This window comes from Dreissena polymorpha, chromosome 7 (assembly GCF_020536995.1).
Source record: "Dreissena polymorpha isolate Duluth1 chromosome 7, UMN_Dpol_1.0, whole genome shotgun sequence".
Taxonomy (NCBI): domain Eukaryota; kingdom Metazoa; phylum Mollusca; class Bivalvia; order Myida; family Dreissenidae; genus Dreissena; species Dreissena polymorpha.
The window spans coordinates 7,686,524-7,711,250 of record NC_068361.1 but is presented as its reverse complement, the minus strand read 5'-3'; the positions used below and the strand labels follow the sequence as shown (position 1 = coordinate 7,711,250).

Genomic DNA, 24,727 nt, shown 5'->3' with positions numbered 1-24,727 from the left:
GATGGGTAAAGCGTTAGATGTAATTGACAGAGGATCGTAAATCGGCTTTCAAAAAAATCACCAAAATGATGTCAATTCCCAGTTTAATGTCTTATTCCAAATTCACATAAAACAGTGTTTAGACATTTTTTAATAATTGATTTAAAATTTCCCACAAAGATAGTAAAATCCCTACTTGAACAATTCCCCAATACATCCGTATCAACCAGACTCTATTACTGCATGCTTACTACTTTCCAAGTTTCTATTCATTACCCGATATCGCATTTTTAAAAACACTTTCTGGAAATTATGAGGATATAAGTACTCAATAATTTCTTTTACAACAAAAGTTGCCAGTTTTCTTCAAAGTTCAAATTAATTTCGGCATAAGTTACTATTTATAGATTTGATGAAATATTGCGTAATAGCTTGACGTGGTTTGTGCTTGTTAATACAACGCTCAATACACCCACGCTCTCTATGCACATGACTCGACGTTGTACATGTTGCATAATTTTTTGCGCCCTTTTTATTGAGACAAATGGTCAACACAAAATAAATAATCACTGTTTATTTGAAGCAAGAAACGGTTAACGTAGAGTTAACATTTACATTCGGAAGTGGGTTCCGATTATAAATTTTATTATGCTCATTTGCGACTTCAAGAAAACATGAACAGTTGCATAATTAATTCAATGATAATTTGTTAAAACGCTTAATTTACGAGTCGAGTAAATGTTTTGATAGCATTATTCATGAAATGCACAACTTCCAAGAGGATTATAATAGCCATCATCAGTCTTTTAAGCCAACATTTCTGTGGTAATTACATGTACGTCACAAGTCGTCTGCATGATTTAAATGCAGGTAGTGCCTGCCCACGAGTGTTGTCGCTTATACAAAGCGTACGCTCTCATTGGCCAATATTGATTTTCCAATACAGCGACGCTTCGCCCTTAACCGGGCTTTAGTTGGGTAAAGCGTTAGATGTAATTGACAGAGGATCATAAATGGGCTTTCAAAATTTATGGCGCAATCGATATCGCTTTGATCTTAAGAATGGATAGTTGCAGTTACACTCAAAATACACTGATCGGAAAATTTCAGGCGCCCGCGGACTATGATTTCGAAATTTAAGTGCCGCGGCAAGGGACCATTAAATGGCCTGAGGAAAGCACTGTTCCACTGTACATTGTTGTATATTAAACAATCAAAATGTGTTTTATGCTAGATTGTGTTTATTCTTTGGTATTACACTGTGTAAATCATTCACCATATTTTATTTGTTAATTTCAGAGCCATTTATTCTACAGAAGTATCCACTTGACTTCAATGATGAGGTTTGCTAGAAAATGTTATTTGAATGAGTTACCCATATATATTGATATCTAAAATCAAGAAAATTTCCCATGGCAAAAGTAACGTTTTTTTCCAAAATTCAGTCCTTAAATTCCCGATTGATGGTTTGACTACCAGATATTAGGGAAATAGAGCTTTTAAGTGAAAAAATAAAGCGTTTGAGGATGATTTATCCATTTAATTAAATGAGTACATTTGCTTGTAAGTTTTATCAACAATTATAGAAATGTTATAGAGAACAGCTTATCCCATTTTATATTTAAGGAATTTTTTACCCTAAAATGTTGAATTCTTAAGGTTGAGTTCATATGTCCAAAATGGTAAGAAAATGCCCTGTACATAAGTCATTAACCCTTTGCATGCTGGGAAATTTGTTGTCTGCTAAAATGTTGTCTGCTGAATTTCTAAAATTAGCATTTTCTTTGATTTTTGTCAAAGAATACTATCAGAATAGCAAACAGTTTGGATCCTGATGAGACGCCATGTTCTGTGGCGTCTCATCTGGATCCAAACTGTTTGAAAAGGCCTTCAAAATTCAGTTCCAGCGCTGAAAGAGTTAATGATTACCTGAGCACAGGAATCCAATATTTATAATAAATCCATATAAATTTCAATATTAAACAAAGTTCATGCTATGAGTGTCTGTATTTACAGGAAGTGTTAAAGTCTGTACCTAAGTTTGCGTTTCCATGTGACACAGAAAGGTATACGTAAGTTATCACCCCGGTTAATGGGGATTTGCTGCTTCTAGCTAGATATACATACATACAGTTCCATCTGGCCTATTTGTGAGGGAAATTGTGCAACATTGTGCAATTAATGCAAAATATAGTCTCGATGTTTAATACAAAATTTTTATTGTAATAAGAACAGGATTTTTTTTCCAACTCATTTCATATAGCTTGATACATTTATAATGTTGACTCCAGCAAGTTTTTTATTGGTAAAGCCAACCATTTTTCTTTAAGTATAAATCTATGATAAACTATCTAAGTGCAGAATATCTTGTCAGATCATGGTAGATTTCGCCCATGATTTGCATTATAATTTATTAATTATAACAAATTAACAACCATTATTCTTTTATTTATTATGTTAATGCATGGTTGTTAAACACACAGCTAACATTGTTATAATTTTATTCTTGTGTATCGAAATTTCGGAAATAATAAATTGTTGTTGAACTCATAGTTTAAAGTTTTAATATTGAAAATTAAACACAATTCAGATCCATGTGAATTGTGTTATATTGTTATTATTATAAAATCAGATTCCAATATTTATCTATTAAATCAGTTTTCAAAAAAGATTAGCCAATAATGTTTTAATTTGAATGAACCTCAGAAGTAGGTTTGTGGAACTGTTTTTCTTGATTTGCAAGCATTCTTTAACAGCATGGTGTCTTTTCGTGTAAGAATTACTTGTATTAACAACCTGAAGTATGTGTGGGTCCATTAAATCTAACTATAACTGAATGCTGTGACACATGTATATGGTTGTAAAAGATAGCACTGTGTATTATTGAACCTCTCTGACTAACATGCTCAATTGTCCAACAAAAAGTCCTGATGAAGGTCCACTGAGTTACTTTTCAAAAATAATAATTTGTATGCCCCAGTAGCAATGTTACTATGTCTGTATGCCTGTTTGTCTGTGCAAAATTCCCAGTCTTGACTGTGACTTTGCTTTTTGTCTTGTCAATTATCATAAGACAACAAATTTCCTGTATCATCTGTCTCCCTACCCTATGGTCAATGTCATACTTATAGGTCAAGGTCCAATGTGGCCTTAAGACAGCTTGAAAATTCTTTTCTCAGTCTTAACTTGCCATATTCTGACGGATTTTCAAATAAACTTGGCACAACTCTGAATTCTTTAAAAATGGTTTGTCTGTTTACCTTAGAGTTAAAGGTGACGATCATTAGGCTAAGGTCAAATTTGACCTTAAAATAGCTTGTCCGGGCTGTAATTTTGTTGCTCATCATGCACATTAAAGATAATTTTAAACAAATGACAACCACGAAGAGACTTTGTTTCTTGTGTATCACCGTCTCATTTTTCATGACCCTAATGGTCAAGGCTTTTGCTCTTTTTGCAAGCAGTGTGTCTTGTGTATTAACTAAGTTATGTATTTTCTGTGTAATGTATAGAAAAGGAATGCTAGATAAAATAGTTTTCAGCTCAGCGTTTTCGGAGAAAACCCGAGGTATTGTCATAGCCAGCTCATTGTGTCGTCCGCTGTCTGACGTCTGCTGTCCACATCGTGCTAAAGCCTTAACATTGGCTCTTTTTAGCTCGGCGTTTTCGGAGAAAACCCGAGGTATTGTCATAGCCAGCTCGTCTTGCCGTCTGCCGTCCGCGTCGTGCTAAAACCTTAACATTGGCTCTAAAATCAAAGTGCTTCTACCTACAACTTTGAAACTTCATATTTAGATGCACCTTGATGAGTTCTACACGCCACACCCATTTTGGGGTCACAAGGTCAAAGGTCAAGGTCACTGTGACCTCTAAAAAAACAACAACAAATTCTTACAAGCTTTCATTTATTCAAAACTGCACCCGTAGCCGAGCGTGGCACCCGTTATGCGGTGCTCTTGTTTCTACCACATATTTTAACTTCTTGTTCTCAAATGTAGTTTCATGGTACAAATTAAAACGTTGTGTAATATGCCTTCTGTATGTATTTAACTGTTGGCAAAACTGGATCAACGTACAAGTATTATGGTACTTGACTGAAACTTGTCGTATTTATAACAGGAGATTCAAGGATTTTGCACAATCTGTTGTTTTTTTCACCACCAGTCAATTATCATGTCACTTTTACTTAAAATTGAGGTTAATATTGTAAATACTCAATAATTAAATCAGATATGATCAAGAAACTTGGTATTCATATTACAAATTATGACAGGATTATGCATTACTTTCTATAGCGGTGAAGGTGAGGTCACTGTTACTAAGAATAGAATTGCAGTTAGGACTGCAGTCACTTTATAGTGCATGGGATCATGAAACGTGGTTTACACATTTAGAGCTATGTTAGGTAAATGTGTAACATTTTAAAATAATTTGTCAAATCTCTGGAGAATGATTTCAATCTGGGGAATGATTCATAGCAAATAGTAAAGCCATAGGTCAAATTTATGGTCAAAGCTTAAAAATCATTGTTAAACTGTAGGTCAAATTTATGGTCAAAAATTAAAACAAATAATAAAACTTTTGGTCAAATGTCTGGTGAATTAAAACACATTGTAAAACCATAGGTCAAATGTCTGGTGAATGATTAAAACAAATTGTAAAACGGTTAACCATTGGTCAAATGTCTGGTGAATGATTAAAACAAATTGTAAAAACGTAGGTCAAATTAATGGTCAAAGATTAAAACAAATTGTAAAACTGTAGGTCAAATTTATGGTCAAAGATTAAAACAAATTGTAAAACTTTTGGTCAACTGTCTGGTGAATGATTAAAACAAATTGTAAAACCCTAGGTCAATTGTTTCGTGAATGATTAAAACAAATTGTAAAACCATTGGTCAAATGTTTGGTGATTGATTTAAAGAAAAAGTAAATTAAATACTGCTATGACAAATGGACTTCGATTTGATAATGAAACATAACACATGTAGTGATGTACATTTACCGGGTTATATTAAAGTATTTATTAAAGTATTAATGCACAATCTTAGATTGATAAGGGCTTTCAAAATGCTTACAATACCATCAAAGCCTTGTGATACTTTGTAAACTTCTCAATACCACAAAAAATAAATCTACAGGTATACATGTAGATGCAAACAAAAATGTTCATTTGTGTTGTTTAAAATTTGAAGCTTTAACTTCCAACATTTTTACTTTGTGCATATAACAAAAATTACTTATACAAAAAGTGAATTCTCTGAAAAACAACAACAAAAGTTGCTTTCTTATTTGTGACATGTACCAATACAATAAACATATAGTGTTTCACTTTCAATTTGTTACAGTGTCAGAGACCTTGTTATGTCTTGACACTTCACAGAAAACGTGCTGTTCAATTATAACTGAATCAGCTTCAATCGGTTTGTTTGATTCACTTTCAAATTATCGGCGTTTCTTGGTCTCGTAAATGTCATGGAAGTTGATGGAGGAATTGTCTATTAAAGGGGCCTACTTTCACAAATTGGGATTGTCCAATTCTTGTTGAATTTCTTATTTTTTGTGGGAATAAACATTTTCCCATGTGTGGCACCTTCATATTTAAAAAAAGCTATGCCAGGTTAGTAGAACCAAGGACTGTTAATGAGATAAAACCTGACATTGCTTGTCAGGATAAAAGAAGATAAAATAAATAAGCTAAATTATAATGGACAGCTTAGATTAAAAACTCTTGTTCAGGAGCATGATTCTCCTATTTGAAACATTCTTTGACTTATACTATATTGGTTTAATAGAGCAGTTGTTTAAACACTGGTAAACAAGACATTTAAAAACAATTTACTCAAAAAGAGACATTAAAAAAATCATAAAAAGATATCATAATTTTTGTGTCCCCCACCACTATAGTGGGGGACATATTGTTTTTGCCCTGTCTGTTGGTTTGTACGTTTGTCTGTCTGTTGGTTTGGTCAGACTTAAACATTTGCCATAACTTTTGCAATATTGAAGATAGCAACTTCATATTTAGCATGCATGTGTATCTCATGGAGCTGCACATTTTGAGTGGTGGATGGTCAAGGTCATCCTTCAAGGTCAAATGTAAAAAAAAAGTCAAAGCGGCGCAGAAGGGGACATAGTGTTTCTAACAAACAGATTTCTTATTTATTATGTTTATATCTCCTAAGCGATTCCAAGCAATTAGAACTGCATTCAAACATTAAAGAAAACCCAATTAAAGATCAGATTATGTTGTTATTGTGTAATGTTTACGCTAAATTTTATTTCCTTGAGTTTGTTGTGAACTTGTTTTGTACTTCAATGGTTCAGAAGATGGCCTTCTTTTGACATGGCTTGAAGTCTCATTATCTCAGGCTTTATATTGAGACAAATTATCTTGCAGTTCAGCAATTTTATCATGCATGTAGCATTATGTTTTTTAGCCTTGTTCTCAAAAACACTGCAATATGCATGTGCGTAAAGTGTAGTCCCTGATTAGACAATGCAGTCCGCACAGTCTAATCTGGGATAACACTTTCCAACTAGACTGGATTTTCGTTAAGAAGAGACTTTCTTAAAACTTTAAAGAAAAACTTCCATACATGTCGAAAATGTCATCCCTGATTGGCCTGTGCGGACAAAACAGGCTTTTCTAGGACAACACTTTATGCACATGCATTAAACCCCATTTTCCAAGAGTGGAGCTTATTTGTAAACATTTTTGCTTAAGAAGATCCAATTATATGCATGCCATTTACATACTGCTAGATTAAGATGGCTGAAAAAGCAGCTTTAATTTTTATGCCCCCCTTTGAAGAAGAGGGGGTATATTTTGCACATGTCGGTCGGTTCGTCGGTCGATCTGTCGGTCTGTCGGTCGGTCCGTCCACCAGATGGCTTCCGGATGATAACTCAAGCACGCTTAGGCCTAGGATCATGAAACTTCGTAGGTACATTGATCATATCTGACAGATGACCCCTATCGATTTTCAGGTCACTAGGTCAAAGGTTAAGGTCACAGTGACTCAAAACAGTAAAATGGTTTCCGGATGATAACTCAAGAATGCTAATAGGCCTAGGATCATGAAACTTCATAGGTACATTGATCATGACTGGCAGATGACCCCTATTGATTTTCAGGTCACTAGGTCAAAGGTCAAGGTCACAGTGACTCAAAGCAGTAAAATGGTTTCCTGATGATAACTCAAGAATGATTACGCCTAGGATCATGAAACTTCATAGGTACATTGATCATGACTGGCAGATGGCCCCTATTGATTTTCAGGTAATTAGGTCAAAGGTCAAGGTCACAGTGACTCGAAACAGTAAAATGGTTTCCGGATGATAACTCAAGAATGCTTACGCCTTGGATCATGAAACTTCATAGGAACATTGTTCATGACTGGTAGATGACCCCTATTGATTTTCAGGTCACTAGGTCAAAGGTCAAGGTCACAGTGACGCGAAACAGTAAAATGGTTTCCAGATGATAACTCAAGAATGCTTGTGCCTAGGATCAAGAAACTTCATAGGTACATTGATAATGACTGGCAGATGACCCCTATTGATTTTCAGGTCACTAGGTCAAAGGTCAAGGTCACAGTTACTCAAAATAGTAAAATGGTTTGCGGATGATAACTCAAGAATGCTTACGCCTAGGATCATGAAACTTTAAGGTACATTGATCATGACTGGCAGATGACCCCTATTGATTTTCAGGTCTCTCTGTCAAAGGTCAAGGTCACAGTGACTCGAAACAGTGAAATGGTTTCCTGATGATAACTCAAGAACGCTTTTGCCTAGGATCATGACACTTCATAGGTACATTGATCATGACTGGCAGATGACCCCTATTGATTTTCAGGTAACTAGGTCAAAGGTAAAGCTCACAGTGACAAAAAACGTATTCACACAATGGCTGCCACTACAACTGACAGCCCATATGGGGGGGCATGCATGTTTTACAAACAGCCCTTGTTTTATCTAGATGGTTACATTCTACTAACAAAGGTTCACTCATGCTGCTGTGTAGTTTGCAGGATTGGGCTGTGGTTATTTTAGTTTGTAGCAGTTATATTTGCAACTAACCACATCTTAAGTTTGGGGAAACTAGTGCTTATAATGCCTTGAAAGTATCAACTAAGTTACTATGCCTAGATACATTTTCTTTCGCTTGTAGATCACGATAAAAGAATAAAATTAACAAAAAATGTACTTCATAATCTTGTAATCCTATCTGTTTTAAGTATGCAACATATACAAGTAAAAAAATCAAACATAAACATTCTTCACAAATAAGATATTTCTGATATGCCCAAGTATTTGATGTACATGATTCAATGAAGCTAAAGATGCAGTGTTTTTTCTTAAAAAAGTATTGAATACTAGAAAAGTGTTTTGTTTTCTTATAGGGTTTTAATTTATTTTTAAAATGGTTTTTACTATTGTGCATTTAAGTTCTGCAGCAAAGTTAACAGTGGATTATTTCAGTTAAGGAAGTTTATCGGGTTACTATATATATATAATAACTTTAACAGTTTACTGTGATGCATACTCATGTGTAAATTGAACGTTTCCTTGTCTAATATACTGCAAAATACACCAGAAAAGTGAATGATTTTATTTAGCATGCAAACTGTCTATGTTTTTGATTTTATAAAGAACATTATAGAATTAACGATAAAGAAAATATATGCATCCATTTAAGGATTATTATGCTATTTTTATGTGTGTACATTTTAAAGAAGGTCATTTTTATGCAGAGATTTAAGAAAGGCAGGCTAAGAACCAAATTAGGCATTTTTGTCTCAGATGGTTTTGCATTCATCCATAGGTAAACTTGTTAAAATGTAAAAATACAAAAGGTTAATGGGTTTGATTTTTAACTTACAATATTTATTCCCTTTATTGAAATGAACCTCTTGGCCAATTTTGCAAATTTTTATTGAAAAAAAGACTGTAAAAAAATGGAAGTTTTACATCAATTACTCTGACATGAAAAAGGAAATTCAGCCAACATTGATTTCATGAATGAGAATAAAGGTTATAAATAATGTAGAACATCCAGTCCCCCTATACTGTTTAGTTTTGTGTTTCTCTTCTTAGAATTAAAACATGAGAGATCACTGAACAAAATACTAATTGTTCCACAAGGAAGTTTATATAATGCATCACTGATAAACAAGATGTTTTGCTAAATCTCTTAATGCGTCTTTAAGTACTATATTGGTAAGGCCAAACGATGAATTGTTTGTTGTTGAACAGCCCATGTTGACCCCCCCCCCACCCCCCATCTTGAAAGTTTGTCTGAGGGCAGGGCTGCGGGGTTGCCACAGAGTTTAGTACACTAATTTGTCAATTTAAAATACCTGGGGTGGTATTCCAGAAGCATCTTAAGTTAAATTTTATTTTTATCCTTAAATTGGGAAATTTTCTAAAGTGTTCCATTTCATACTGCAGTATATATATATATAGTTAGGCATCGAAAATTGCATCAAAATAACATCATTATTTCAATGTAATTTGAGGAATACCAAAAAAAACATTCATGTCTTTATTTAGTTAAGAAATACAAAACATTGTAATTTTGAACTTGAGTGAAAATATTTAAGAAATAAGATGTTTCTGGAATACGACCCCAGGTTCATAACCCACTGTTGGCAGTTTGATTTGCGGCCACCAGGTGGGATTTCGTCTGGTAATTAAGCATCACCCCATACCACAAGAAAACACCAACAATTGAATATCTGTAAGTAAAATATAAATATCTGAAAATGCCAGTCATAAAAGGCCCATATGGAAAATGCATTCATAAAAGGCCCATCTGCTACTTGTGCCACTGTGCCGTATTTATGTTAAAACAAAAGGTCACATTTAGAAAGTTAATGGAGGAGTCTTCACAATAATACATTCTAAGCAATACAGCTGGAATTTGTAGCAATAAACCAAAATTATGTAATAAATCACCAGGTTTGTTAGTCTAGTAGGGTCCTCTCATAATGCAGTCTTATGCACAGAAGGAGCTTAATAATTTCAAAATACATTACAGGACTTTTTATGCTCCCCGAAAAAAAAATTTGGCAGTGCATATAGTTGCCAGTTTGTCCTTCCTTTCTTCCTTACTTCCTTCCGTCACAATTTTAAAAAAAGTTTCTCATAGCGCCTTCAATATTAGACCCATCTCTTATATATTCAGCATGTAGGTACCATGCATGGTCCTGTACCTTTTGATGAGGTTTGAGGTCACTGGGGTCAAGGTCAAGGTCACCACGGCTTATAATAGATTTTCTCAAGGTCACACTTTGGTTACAGTTTCTCATAGAGCCTTCAATATTTGACTGCTCTCTTATATATTTGGCATGTAGGTACCTTGCATGGACCTCTACCTTTTGATGAGGTTTGAGGTCACTGGGTCAAGGTCAAGGTCACTGAGGCTAATAATAGATTGACAAAGCGCATCATTGGGGAGAATCCATCAGTTTCACTGATATTCTTGTTTCCTTCTTTTACAATGGCCGCCATATAAAGGCCCCTTCCTCCAAGAGAAAGGCTCCTTCCCCAAAAAGAATTTCTTCAACATGTTGCAATTTTCCTGAAATTTCAAGCTTACTTATGGCCATGTTTTCCCTTTCTAAGTTTGGTTGGTATTTTTTTCCCCGAAAGGCCATTCCCTTTTCCCAAATCAAGAAAAAAAAGCCCTGCATTAACATTTGTTGTGAAGATGGTTTGCCTTGTCAAATATGAGATCATGGACTTTGTCACCTTCAGAAGTGAAGAATGTTCTCCATGAAATCCTTATTACAGTACAGGCAACATGTACTTTGACAAAAACGCGTGTCCGCGGTGTTCAATTTTCCCGATGGGTGACATTTCGCGGGGGGCGGACACGCTACTGACCGCGGTGTTCGGCGAACACCTGAAATCGCCGCAATTGCACGCTATCATTAACTGGAACACCCGTGATCACCGCAATGCCGCGCGGCCATTGATACATGTAATACCTGTCTGCGATGGTCATTCAAGAGTTTTAAATTTACATGTACATGTACAATGTACAAATGAACATAATAAACTTCATGTATGTGCAAATTTATGCGTACTTAAAGTGATATTATGGGCAACTAACAGTATTTGCAATATACAATGTAGGTGTGTATCGTAACCGTTGTTTATTTTGTGTGTTTTCGCTCGATATACACTTGTATTTGTTAATGCAGCATCAACATAATTAAACAATATCCCGAAAAGAAAAATAATCCATTTGAATATCAACCGTACTTTCGTTTTGACAACTTACGACAGAAATGAATCGATGTACGATGCGAGTCTAAATGTAGTTTTCTAGCAGATTCTTTCATACGACACAATGACACAATTTGGTTTTACGGATCATTTCAGCTTAGAAGGATGGGTGAGTCATGTAACATATCGAAAATAATATATATTTTTTATAAACAACCGGTAACAAGATGAGTTGTAGATAATTTCAGATACCACATTCATTATAACTTATTGTTTTCACCCGTTTCTTTTCAGCTCAATTCAACAGTAACAAAATGCCCATCACTTTAAATTCAGACAGCACGTAAAGTCGGAAACGTAAATAAAGCGCTTAGATCATCAAGTCTATTAACTGGTATGGTGTTAAGCAATTCAATCGCCGTTTTTTAACAACACATATCGAGTTATAAAGAAAGTGAGTATTAAATAATTTATTTATTTGCGTCTGCCTGTACTGTCTGAAATAACGTACTGCATCAGTATGCTACGAAATTTAGAAATTGTCAACTGTCGATTGCAACGACTGCAATCGTAAACTGTTGGTTTTTTCTATTCATATTATACACATGTATTTTAACAGATTATATTTTGTGTCTTTCAGGTTTCTTCCATTTCAGCACTGGACTCGTTTGTTGAAATAACGTTCTTTAAGATCTTTGAAAGAAGTTCAAAATTAGTAAATATATAGCACAAATTAGCGCCCCGAGTCGATTGTGACGTACATATTTTCCTACAATAACCGAAGCATTCGTCTTTGCATTAGGATCGAAGTTAGTGTTCGTGTGTCGTATGAATAGATATCGTTGCAGGAATTCAAATAAACCATTAAACTAAGTTAAGATTCACATCGTACATGTATGGTTTACATGCTAGCGAATTCGGCTGTACAGCCGTTTTAAAATTCAGAATTAAATATCTGGCTTATTTCGCATTTTTCGACACATTCTTCTTAACTTTTATTTTAATTTATATTTAAATATATATATAATAAGTTTATTACACATTTTATATAAATTCATAAATATTTGACAACAACGTATATACCCGCTTTAAATGAAAGGGATCAATAATTTACGTTTATATTTAATTATTTTATTTTTAGCGAACACGAACACCGCGGTAGATATAATGGGTCCGCGGTGATTCGCGGTGTCCACCTTATTGAAAACGGCCCCCGCGAATATTTGATCTGAACACCCATCGCGGGGGTCGTTTGGTAAGCGAACACCGTAAAATGAACACCGCGACGAGTGGCGTTTGTCAAAGTACACGTTGCCTGTACTGTAGATCACAGTGACAAGAACATTCTCTCCTTTTTTGGCTTGACTCCGAATATGATCTTTGAGTATTCACTTAGCCGAGTATTGAGAATGTCTGTCAGCTATGAGAATATGCACATGTTCCTTCTCAAAGTCATGGTTGAGTTGCACTCAAAATTTAAAAAAACTTAAATGAACACCAAATTGAGCATGAATGTCAAACTCTTCTCAAAATTGAGAAAAACTCAAGTCGAGTCAGAATATTGACCTACATGACTTTGTAAGTATGTGTGTGGTACTAGGCCTTGATGTTAAATACTTTGCTTCTCCCCATCAGGACCACTGTGGACCACTTCACGTTCACACTCACCGACCTGGACAGCAAGTTTCGCTTTGGGTTCTGTCGCCACGCAACGGGGGCTCAAACCTGCCTGTGTATAGTCAGGTGAGTGTACTGCAGATGCCAGCACTGTGTTGGATTGACATTTAGGCTCCATTGTCTTCTCTTTTTTTAGAAGTATACTTTTTCTTTATATTTAAAGATTCAATCTTTCACTGCTTTTAAAAAAAGAATCATTGTTTCTCACACTTTCACAGTATGTATACAGCGATTGCATGCAAAGTACATGTTGTTTAAAAAAATAATCTAATAAAATCAAGATTAGTGAGCTTTGGGATATAATGCCAATTAGAGTATTACCCCCCCCCCCCTTTCAACTACATATTGTTTTCACCTAGACACCCAGATGGTTGTTTTAAAACTAAAACTTATTTATATGAATGAAAGTATTTTATGAACTAGCTAACCTTTTAACCTTTCCCACTCAGAAGCAAAGTGAAAATGGCTATGTGCTAAACAGCATAAAACCAGAACAGACTGGGAGTAGCTAAGAGTACAACATTAAGCCTTGAAACTTGAATCTAGTAAGAAAGGTCTTCAATCACTGTAAACGTATAGAAATTCGTCGGTATGAAATTTCGTGGTTTAATGAAAAACAACTAATTCGTTGACACGTAATTTCGTGGATTTCAAATTTTCGGGGAAAACTGACTGTCCCAATAATTAAACTTTTATTAAAACAACCAGAGTAATAGCAAAGCATAATCTGCTAATCTTTGTTGACAGCAAGACTTGTGGTTTATGTGCGCTGAAGCATGAAAGTGTTGCCGATAATTGTCGATAAGAGTGATAAAGCGGCGCACTTATGGGTCCCTGCTCGCTAATTGCCATCGATGTTGTTTTGACAATATTTGCACTTCTCAGCGCAATCGGTCCCCTAGTAGAAACACTTGAGTAATAAGTGTGAAAACCGTTATGTCTCTTTTCAATTTAATTTGCGCATATTGACATATGTGATAAATCTGCAAACTATTACTTTTAAGATGTCACGTAAAAGAAATTTGTTTTTTCCACAATTGGTAATGCTATTTTTTATATTTATTTACAATGATTAATAAAACGTATATTAACGATGATGATAAAAAAACTGATATAGTGTAATGGTACCTACTGTAGTGAAGTAACTATTATAATAACAAATTTCTCGGATAACTGATTACACAAGAAAATGTCAGAAATGACCTTCAGAAATGACCGATTTCGGATTAAAAATGTATAAATAATTGTTCGTACTTGAATTCGTGGTCCAGTGGACCAACGAAATCCACGAAAATTAGTACCACACAAAATTTAATGGTTTTACAGTAAATATAACTTTCTATGGGACTACACATGGGTCAAAATACGTATCTAAGTGGTAAAGGGTTAAAATCAATTAATAACTACTGTGTGTGATACAGAAGCAAAAACAACAGTTTCTGGGTCATGGTCAAGTCTAGAAATGTGTTCTTCTTCATCAATTTCAGTTTCCTCCCATGGTTTGAAGTGTTTTACAACTTGCTAAACATTCTCGCGGAAATCACAAATCGGACAGACGACAACGATGTCACAGCCATGCTGCGGGCTGCATACGTTCAGGAAGTACCTGGATCTGGACTTCCTGTCACCATAGTGTCTGGTCAGGAGGTCAGTTTGCAGGGGCTCTTACGTCTATCTCTGAGAAATATCACAAATCTATCTTTTGGGCTGTGAATTTTCAGCTGATCTGCAGAAATCTGCACATGTTACATTGTTGTGGTGATTGAGATTGGTGCAAATATGAGGAGAAATATTTAGGATGGGACTGATGATGGTCAATTTCTGAAACCAAATAGCTGATTGGCTGCCATTTATGTTTTTGTCCATTTCTTAGCATCACTGGTTACATCCAATATGTCTTGTTGTGCCTTGGTCGCTCTGCCAATCATATGCCATGTTCTATCAATGTTTTTCAGGCTTACCAAATTGAATATTTTGAAATATGAATGTTTAACCAAAAAAAAAGCCCCCACAAATGAAAACATGCGTTGTCATTTAAAATTAATTTAGAAAATGACGATGTTTAACTTGTTGAAAGTTTTGTAAATGCTGCCGCTTCTCGTCAAGTGTGACGTCTCTTCTAACATTCATGAGCATATAGCTACATTGAGGACCAATTTAACTAGCCAACTGTAATGCGGCATCTGCACATCTGGGCAAAGAGGTGACACATAAAGTTTGGTATTTCATTCACAAAGCAAAGTCTAGTTAAAAGATAAAACAAGTGAAAAAGCAGTGTTATTATCAGCATGAAAAAACAGGCATTAGCAGGTTTTTCAGCTGATAACAGAAATGGCTGTTCACAGCTGTGATATATAGACAAAAGATATTATACATACGCAAATCGATGAAATTAAATTCATTGATATGTTTAATGTTACAAATATACAAATTCTAAATACAAGAAGTTGCAACATTTTTGGTAAACAAAATTGTGGTTTTGATTTGTATATGTTTAAATTTAAATTCATTCAACTGTCCATTGTTAATTCACCTGAGCACAATTTTCTCATGGACAGCTTTTGTGATTGCCTTTTGTCCTTGTCTGTCATGCGGCGTCAACATTTGCCTTGTTAACACTCTTGAGGCCACATTTATTGTCCGATCTTCATGAAATTTTGTCAGAAGATTTGTGCCAATGATATCTTGGACAATTGTGAAAATTGTTCTGGTTGGTTGAAAAACATGGCCACCAGGTGACAGGTCATTTTTCCTTATATGACAAAAGAAAAACCTTGTTAACATTCTAGAGGCCACATTTATTGTTCGATCATCATGAAATTGGTCATAAGATTTGTCCAAATGATATCTTAGATGAATTCGAAAATGGTTATGGTCTGTTGAAAAGCATGGTCGCAAGGGGGCTGGGCATTTTTGAAAACTGTATATCGCTATAGTAAAACCTTGTTTACACTCTGGAGGACACATTTATTGTCCGATCATCATGAAACTTGGTCAGAAGATTTGTCCAAATTCTATCTTGGACAAACTGGTTCTGGTTGGTTGAAAAACAGGGGGATTGGGCATTTTTTCTTATATTGCTTTAGGTTAAACTTGTTAACACTCTAAAAATCACATTTATCGTCCAATCTTTATGAAACTTGGTCAGAACATTTGTTTTTATTACATCTTGGATGACTTTGAAAATGGTTCCGGTCTGTTGTAAAACAAGGTCTTTGGAAGGGGGGATTTTTTCCACATATGGCTTTAGTAAAATCTTGTTAGCACTCTAAAAGTTACATTTATAGTTCACTCTTCATGAAACTTGGTCAGAACATTTGTTCTAATGATATCTTGGGCTGCACAGAACAGGTCAGTTCCGTTGTATCTTATGTTAGCAACTTTTGGCCTTTGTATATTGTATAATGTAATAGAAGCCTCACTTTTACATGTTGACAATATGTTTTTAGGGGACTTTTTATATTAATTATACCCCCACAAACAAAGTTTAGGGGGTATATAAGAGTGAGCTTGCTTGTCTGTCAGTCGGTAGGTCCGTATTAAGTGTCCGCTCTCTATTTCAAGTTGGTCAGATGTTGTATCTAGATGATGTCTAGGTCAAGTTCGAATATGGGTCATGCCAGGTCAAAAACTAGGTCACGGGGTTACTTATTGCCTTTTAAACATTGAGCATGGTGTCCGCTCTATTTCAAGTAGTTTTCATCTGATCGTCACCAAACTTGGTCAGATGTTGTATCTAGATAATGTCTAGGCCAAGTTCGAATATGGGTCATGCCGGGTCCAAAACTAGGTCACGCGGTCACTAAGTGCGTTTTAAACATTGAGCATGGTGTCCGCTCTCTATTTCAAGTAGTTTTCATCAGAGCTTCACCAGACTTGGTCAGAAGTTGTATCTAGATGATGTGTAGGTCAAGTTCAAACATGGGCCATGTCGAGTCAAAAACTAGGTCACAGGGTCACTTTGCGCGTTTTGAACATTGAGCATGGTGTCTGCTGTTTTTTGTGAAGACAACATGCAAAATATTCTGTGTCAATGCGGCATGTGGGGGTGTTAGTCACGTATGTGCTTTTGTTCAGAGAAATGTATGTACATGTTCTGTACAATAATCTTATATGCTTGAAAACACCAACTTTGTACAAAGAATGGAAGAGACTTTAAACATTTTGTTTCAATGTGAAAATGATTCTATTTTAATTACTGTTTTATAGGGAATGCTTCTTTAACCAGTCTTAAAAGAAAACTTTATATGTGACTTTCATCAGAAATAGGACGGAATGTGTAATTATTTAAAGGCACCAATTAAATGGAATTTCAGTCCTAAATTTGGTAAAAAAAAGCCTTAGTTTTATTGTTGACTTGATTTGTATTCAAGTTTTAACTTAATCATCTCCCCAGCGCATATAGTCATTACATTTCCCTGAGCCAATTTTACTTAAATATATCAGAGTTGTTTATGCCCCCGGATCGAATGATCGGGGGCATATTGTTTTTGACCTATCTGTCTGTCATTCTGTCCCAAAACTTTAACCTTGGTAAAAGTTTTGCGATAACGTTTGCAATATTGAAGATAGCAACTTGATATTTGGCATGCATGTGTATCTCATGAAGCTGCACATTTTGAGTGGTGAAAGGTCATGGTCAAGGTCATCCTTCTAAGTCAAAAGTAAAAAAATACAATCCAAGGGAAGTTATAAGCTTTAAAAGGGAGATAATTTCTACACCTGCCAAATGATATATTGAAATTGTATTTCAAAGCGGCGCAATGGGGGGCATTGTGTTTTTGACAAACACATCTCTTGATCATTTTGGATATTTAATTGTGTTTTGTCGCAAACAAGTTTTAGGCCAATTTTAATTTCTTGAGCTAAATTGTCTAACTGTAGACGTTGGCTCATATACATGAACTCATATTCTTCAGCTTGAATTATTTTTAAAATGTCCTATTTGTGGACTTTCTGATTTAAGAAAAAGGGAAATTTTTGTGGGTCAATTTCCAATGTGTTTGTGTTATATTTGTGGATCTGTCAACCCAAGAAATCAGTGAGAATTAATGTCCCATGAAGAATAATGATTTTACAGTGGCAAATGTGACTGTAATTTTTATGAAGTAAATATGAAAACTAAATGTGTTATATGATGTCATATTTGTTTCCTCTTGTGTCTTATAGATGATGAGCTTCAAGGCACCAGAAGTCAATAAATTACCCAGCATTCCTGCCAGCGTAAGTATCATAGTAAAACTAAAATATTATTTTACTTGAGATTTAACCCTTTCAGTGCGGGCACCTAATTTTAAAGGCCTTTGCAAACAGTTTAGATCCAGATGAGACGCCACAAAACGTGGCGTCTCATCTTGATCCAAACTATTTGCTATTCTGATAGTATTCTTTGAAGAAAAAAAATCGAAAAAAAATGCCAATTTTAGAAATTCAGCAGATGACATTTTAGCAGACGACAAATTTCCCAGCATGCAAAGGGTTAAGATTTTGTAAGTAAAAATAAGCCGCGCTCTGGTAAAACTGGTCTCAATGCATGTGCCCTGTATTGTCATCACAGACTGGTCTCAATGCATGTGCCCTGTATTGTCATCACAGACTGGTCTCAATGCATGTGCCCTGTATTGTCATCACAGACTGGTCTCAATGCATGTGCCCTGTATTGTCATCACAGACTGGTCTCAATGCATGTGCCCTGTATTGTCATCACAGACTGGTCTCAATGCATGTGCCCTGTATTGTCATCACAGACTGGTCTCAATGCATGTGCCCTGTATTGTCATCACAGACTGGTCTCAATGCATGTGCCCTGTATTGTCATCACAGACTGGTCTCAATGCATGTGCCCTGTATTGTTATCACAGACTGGTCTCAATGCATGTGCCCTGTATTGTCATCACAGACTGGTCTCAATGCACGTGCCCTGTATTGTCATCCCAGATAAGCCTGTGCTCTCTGCACTGGTCTCAATGCATGTGCCCTGTATTCTCATCACAGACTGGTCTCAATGCATGTGCCCTGTATTGTCATCACAGACTGGTCTCAATGTATGTGCCCTGTATTGTCATCACAGACTGGTCTCAATGCATGTGCCCTGTATTGTCATCCCAGATAAGCCTGTGACCCTGCACTGGTCTCAATGCATGTGCCCTGTGTTGTCATCACAGACTGGTCTCAATGCATTTGCTCTGTGTTGTCATCACAGACTGGTCTCAATGCATGTGCCCTGTATTGTCATCACAGACTGGTCTCAATGCATGTGCCCTGTATTGTCATCCCAGACTGGTCTCAATGCATGTGCCCTGTATTGTCATCACAGACTGGTCTCAATGCATGTGCCCTGTATTGTCATCACAGACTGGTCTCAATTCATGTGCCCTGTATTGTCATCACAGACTGGTCTCAATGCATGTGCCCTGTATTGTCATCCCAGACTGGTCTCAATGCATGTGCCCTGTATTGTCATCACAGACTGGACTCAATGCATGTGCCCTATATTGTCATCACAGAATGGTCTCAATGCATGTGCCCTGTATTGTCATCACAGACTGGTCTCAATGCATGTGCCCTGTATTGTCATCACAGATAAGCCTGTGCTCTCTGCACATGCTGATCAGGGAAGACTTTTTTGACTACACTTTATTTTTGTTGGGAAGAGGCCTGATGTGAACAAACAATTAAAAAAAGCTTATCATGTTGTCCCTGATTGGGCTCTGCAGACTACTTGGGCTGATCTGTTGCAACACTTTTAGCACATTGATTAAGCCTAGTTTTCCCAAAAAAGGTAACATATTCTATTCTGACATATTATTCTGTTCTTTTTCCCTTAATACTGAACACAATTATGTTGAAGTATAAGATACAATTTTTACATCTGACCTAAAATCATATGCAGCTTAATTTGTTAATGAAACTTGCTTGTTTGTAAGGTAGAAAAAATTCATTAATTACTAGTAAAATTAAATTTGTGTGTATATATTTGAAAGATATACTACTGTATTTAAAATGTTTTAATTTTGTATCATTACAGAGAAACCTCCTTGAGTATTACAATGCAGTGGACACTGAAAACATGATGACAATATTTGCGAGGTAAACGTTGATTGTAATTTCAAACACTATTCCTTCCTTATTTGCAAATGTGCTACTCATTTATGACGCTTAACTCACACTCTATTGGATTGGCATCAACCAAATAAGATTATGCTAAAACTAAAATTGATTTTGTCGCACATGAATCACTTACGCTATATACAATAATCATATAACTATAATACTTCTTTTATTTTTTATATGTACCCCGAAGGTTTGACAGTAGTTGAAAACAGAACAATCTTGATATGATACTCATCCAAGAATGAGTCTTCTGATTGTAATATTTGTGTATGACGGCACACTTAGCACGTTGAAAGCTGAGTACATTCTGGATTACACTTTGGTTTTGAGACAAAGTGGCACCCTCAACAACCAAGGATCTAAGTCCAAGATCAAGGCTCAAGTTTAAGGTCATATGTCAAATAATATAAATCATTTGAGAAATCTTCTAATCTTTACCTGTAACTAAAACTATACAGACAATGTCTAACTTAGTGCAATGTGTAACAGGGACCAAAGCTAAACTTTTTAACAACTATAGACTTTTGTTTCAAAACAGACTTCACAGCTTAATTTTGGGATCATATTTACTAAGTATGTTAACATTTTGGTTCTAGCTTTTAAGGAAGGCTGTAGCGTGACAGAGAAATTATGGGTAAAAAACTACATTGAAAGCATTGCTTTGTATGGAAATGTTCACTGCATATCTAATTACAGCATGCTACATGAGAGGAGAATCATTGTCACCTCTAAGAAGTTGAGTCGCCTTACAGCCGTAGTGTACGCCTCGAGCAATCTACTCTATCCCATGTATTGGTAGGTGGAAATTAAATAATCCCTATGGAAAAACCAGGCTTAATTTATGTGGGTAAAGTGTCTTCAAAGATTAACTTTTCCGCTTTTATGGTATTTTTGAACGGAAGTCTCTTTTTAGCAGTGAAGGTGGAAAGTGTCACCCCTGATTAGCCTGTGGTGATTGCACAGGCTAATCAGGGGTGACACTGTATGCAGATGGATTTAAGCACCTTTTTCCCAGATTGAGGCTTAGTTGTTTTAATTGCCATACACATGTATGTAGAATGCTAGATCTATTCTGTAAGAGTCTTAAGTGACTTCCTTTTTAGTAGTCTTGATTGAACAGTTCTGAGGAAAGTTATGTCCCCAATTTGCCTGTGTAGACTGCACAGGCAAATCTGGGACAAAACTGTATGCGCGTGCATTAAGCCCCGATTTCCTAGAACAAGGCTCATCGATAAAATATTGCACATGTGTTGCATTTGACTGTGTGTTGAATGGTTTGTTAACTGTCTTCAGGCAACATCTTTTCATACCTGTCCTACCGGAATTCCTTAAAGACTATTTGAGGTAAGCAAAAGGCATTATTGGGATTGCCTGTAATAAAACATCGGTGGCATTTATCTTTAAATCTACTTGCCCAGAAAGATTACTTCCCTAAAATTTGACCAAAAAGTTGTTTCTTCTTTCTGTAAAATGGAACATAATATACCGAGTAACTTAGCAAGTGTTCATTAATTTTACAACCAATGGATAGTAACATAACACTACTTTAAAAGTGTCTTCTTAATTTGCAAATATATGTCTCATTATTCATGTTTTCATTTGTGTTTTAATGCATACTAAAATATACACATGTCAAAAGATACATGCTAGTAGCTGTATTTATCACTATCTTCTTGCAGTGCACCAATGCCATTTGTAATTGGAGTACATGTGACATTAATGGAGGTAAATATATTAAAATAACTTTGAATTACTTAAAATAATTTTTTTTCTCAGAAATACTCTTGAAATAAATTGATAATTTACCAAAATCAGCAAATATCCTCTTTTTATCCAAGAAATTCTTCAAATTTAGTTTCATGTTGTCCTGTAAATATCTTACCATCACAAATTGAACAAATACTATTGTTATGTGATTGATAGTTCTTTATACTCCAGAAAGTGAATAAAATGGAACTGGGAGATGCAGTCATAGTGGATGCAGACAATAACAAGGTCACCACTCAATACGATGACCTGGTTGATCTACCAGAAGAAGTGGTAAGGCAGCCATTTTTTTTGCTGAATTAGGAAAATTGCCGATACCACACATATTGTGAAAAGCGCAAAAACAATGAAACTTAGAAAATGTGTGTCTTAGAAACTTCATATTGAGAATTATGGGTCTTTTAAATTCCTTGGTACTTCATTCCTCAGATCACTCTAAAAATTCTTGTACATGCTATTTTGCTGAAAAGTTTCGTTTTCAGTGCTCTTTTTATGTGTTCACTGGAAAATAATGCGCTCTGTCAACAAAATTGATGCAACATTCCATTTTTGGGGGCATTTTCGAATTGTAATAGGGAATGTGTAATTTTAACTCCATTGGGAAAGTGCTTTTTTCGGGTTCTTTATAAGGAAGGAAAACGTTGATGTAATGATTTTGGAAGTGGAAAACCACGCATAATTGGTGTGAATATGAAAATTTGATAGGATTTTGTTGCTTATCAAACTGCGGTCATATTGTAGTAAAGCTTAAACACAAAGTGTGATAATATGTTAAACATGCTGAATTATGATACAATTGTAAACAGTGTGAAAGTGTTTAAAAGTGGTAAGTTTGATAAAAAATTAACAAGCTGTGGAAAGTATTTGATAGTGGTAAGTATTGTCATATTGTGATATTAAGCAGTATAATAATTCAAAGCCTTTAGAAAGGGTTAGCTGTGTAAGTGTACAAATGTTGTAATATTTGTGGAAGTGTGATAAATTTGTAAGCCATGCGAAAGTTGATGTGAAAAAGTGTCACAAATAGTAAGCCTTGTGAATGTCGCATAAATGTGTATGACCTTAAGAAAGTGTGACCTTTATTTGCGGAAATAGTATTATGATTAATGGACATGTTATCATTCTCATTTTACCAAATACTCTACTAACTAATTCACATTTCTGTAAAAAATATTCATTAGTTTCTAACTCAACCCTAAAACATGGATTATAATTGAGCTGTTCTCTGAAAATAGAGCTGAATGCATGTGCGTAAAGTGTTGTCCCAGATTAGCATGTGCAGTCCTCACAGAAGACACTGGCTTATATGGACCTTTTTGTTTAAAGGAAGTGTCTTCTAAACCTAATCCAGTCTAGAAGAAAGTGTCGTCCCTTAATAAGTATTTTTGGAAAGCACAGGCTAATATGGGACAACAATTTATAAACATACATTAAGCCCTATTTTCCCAGAGCTATACTCAATTGTATGCATTTTTTTCTATTTTGGACCTCGTTATTTTCAGTCCCATTATTTGAAGAAGTATCTTAAGGGTGAGAAGCTGTCAGCCTCCATGCAGGGAGCAGGGGATGCCATATCAAAGACATTCATGATGTCCCTTGTGAAATTAATAGGTAGGACTACTGGGCAGCTAACAGGTTTGTTATAGAATAATGTTTAGATAGGAAGACATTCGAGCCTCCTTCTGGCAATACTTGGCTTAATGCATGTGTGTAAAGTGTCGTCCCAGATTAACTTAATGCTTGAAATGGATGATCTTTTACAAAATATTTCCTTTAAACGAAAATTCCATTTAAGGGGAAAGGGTCGTCTCTGATAAGTACACAGAGTCCTACCTGATATCAACACTGCACAGGCTTATCTGGGATGACATTTTATGCTCATAAACTAAGCCTACTTTTCCCAAAACAAGGCTGATTTTGTTTAAAGATTTTCTTGGTTTGAATTGTGACAAGAATGTGAGAGAAAAGGTATTCATGGTGTAAAGTATTATTATATTTCAAATTGTTCTGTATGTTTTTATGTCCAGTATAATTAATAGTCCAATATAAAAATATACGATTTACTAATTAGAGTGTGCATTTTTGGCGTTTTCAACAATGTTGTGATATAAATCATAGTGATTGAAACTAAATTTGATCCGCGAATCATCAAAGAGGATAAAATAACGAGTATTTTTCTAATTATTTTGTTCTATACTTAACTCAATTCTTAGCTCTCATGTATACCTCTCAATTATTAGCCATATGCTTGTGGACACAATTTAAAAAAATGACACGCATGAGTGTGGTTCTACTTTCATATTTAGATTTGTTATTACACATGTTTCACATGATAAATAACAACATCACAGTATGTTAGTGGGACCAGATCCTGTAAAAAAGGATCTTATGCAATAGGTGGCCAGCATATCTCCAGAGCAGCCTGTTCGCTATAAAGTCTGACAAGGTTTTGGTCTTGTTAGCAGACAGGTTAGCTACTGACCAGCTGGTGTGCGCAGGTTGGTCTGGAGCTGAAATAGCCGCATATAGCATAAGACCCATTTTTGCATGACGGGGCTCATATCTTATAGCTCATGTCTTCTTTAGGTGGTTACAGGGATGCGCTGAAGTTCACAGAAGGGGAGACAATCACGTTCAGTCCAGAGGCATTCGTACAGTCGAGGCCCCTGTCCATGCAACCCTTCTTGCAAAACATGCTGCACTTGCAGATCTTCCAACAGGTTAGTTTCTCTACTGGTTCACCCTGGCAGAGAACACGACACTAAGGCTATCAATGTAATCAAGCTAAAATAAATAGGTTTACAATAAGATAAGGTTCAATTATCCAACTTTTTTAGCTCTCAGTAGATAATTTGTGGGCTTTGCCACCATATTTGGCCATCTTTAATAAGTAGCCATCATTAAGCCATATTTAAGTTTTCTGGTAATTAAGTAGCCAGTGTATGATTTTTTTT

At 35.5% G+C, this 24,727-nt stretch overlaps 1 protein-coding gene across 10 annotated transcripts in view; it reads left to right on the top strand.

Annotated features, from left to right (window-relative positions):
* LOC127837023 (DENN domain-containing protein 1A-like) overlaps positions 1-24,727 on the top strand; it is a 60,285-nt gene that overhangs the window by 11,238 nt on the left and 24,320 nt on the right. For 9 of the 10 annotated variants that reach the window (XM_052363723.1, XM_052363719.1, XM_052363722.1 and 6 more), the window contains exons 3-14: positions 1,279-1,322; positions 1,996-2,051; positions 12,852-12,959; positions 14,381-14,540; positions 18,063-18,116; positions 19,921-19,982; positions 20,703-20,801; positions 21,300-21,350; positions 21,686-21,731; positions 21,945-22,046; positions 23,276-23,384; positions 24,360-24,493. In XM_052363723.1, the coding sequence (XP_052219683.1) occupies positions 1,279-1,322; positions 1,996-2,051; positions 12,852-12,959; positions 14,381-14,540; positions 18,063-18,116; positions 19,921-19,982; positions 20,703-20,801; positions 21,300-21,350; positions 21,686-21,731; positions 21,945-22,046; positions 23,276-23,384; positions 24,360-24,493 (1,025 nt within the window). The remainder of the gene's footprint in view (positions 1-1,278; positions 1,323-1,995; positions 2,052-12,851; positions 12,960-14,380; positions 14,541-18,062; positions 18,117-19,920; positions 19,983-20,702; positions 20,802-21,299; positions 21,351-21,685; positions 21,732-21,944; positions 22,047-23,275; positions 23,385-24,359; positions 24,494-24,727) is intronic. The other variant, XM_052363716.1, reaches the window with a different exon arrangement.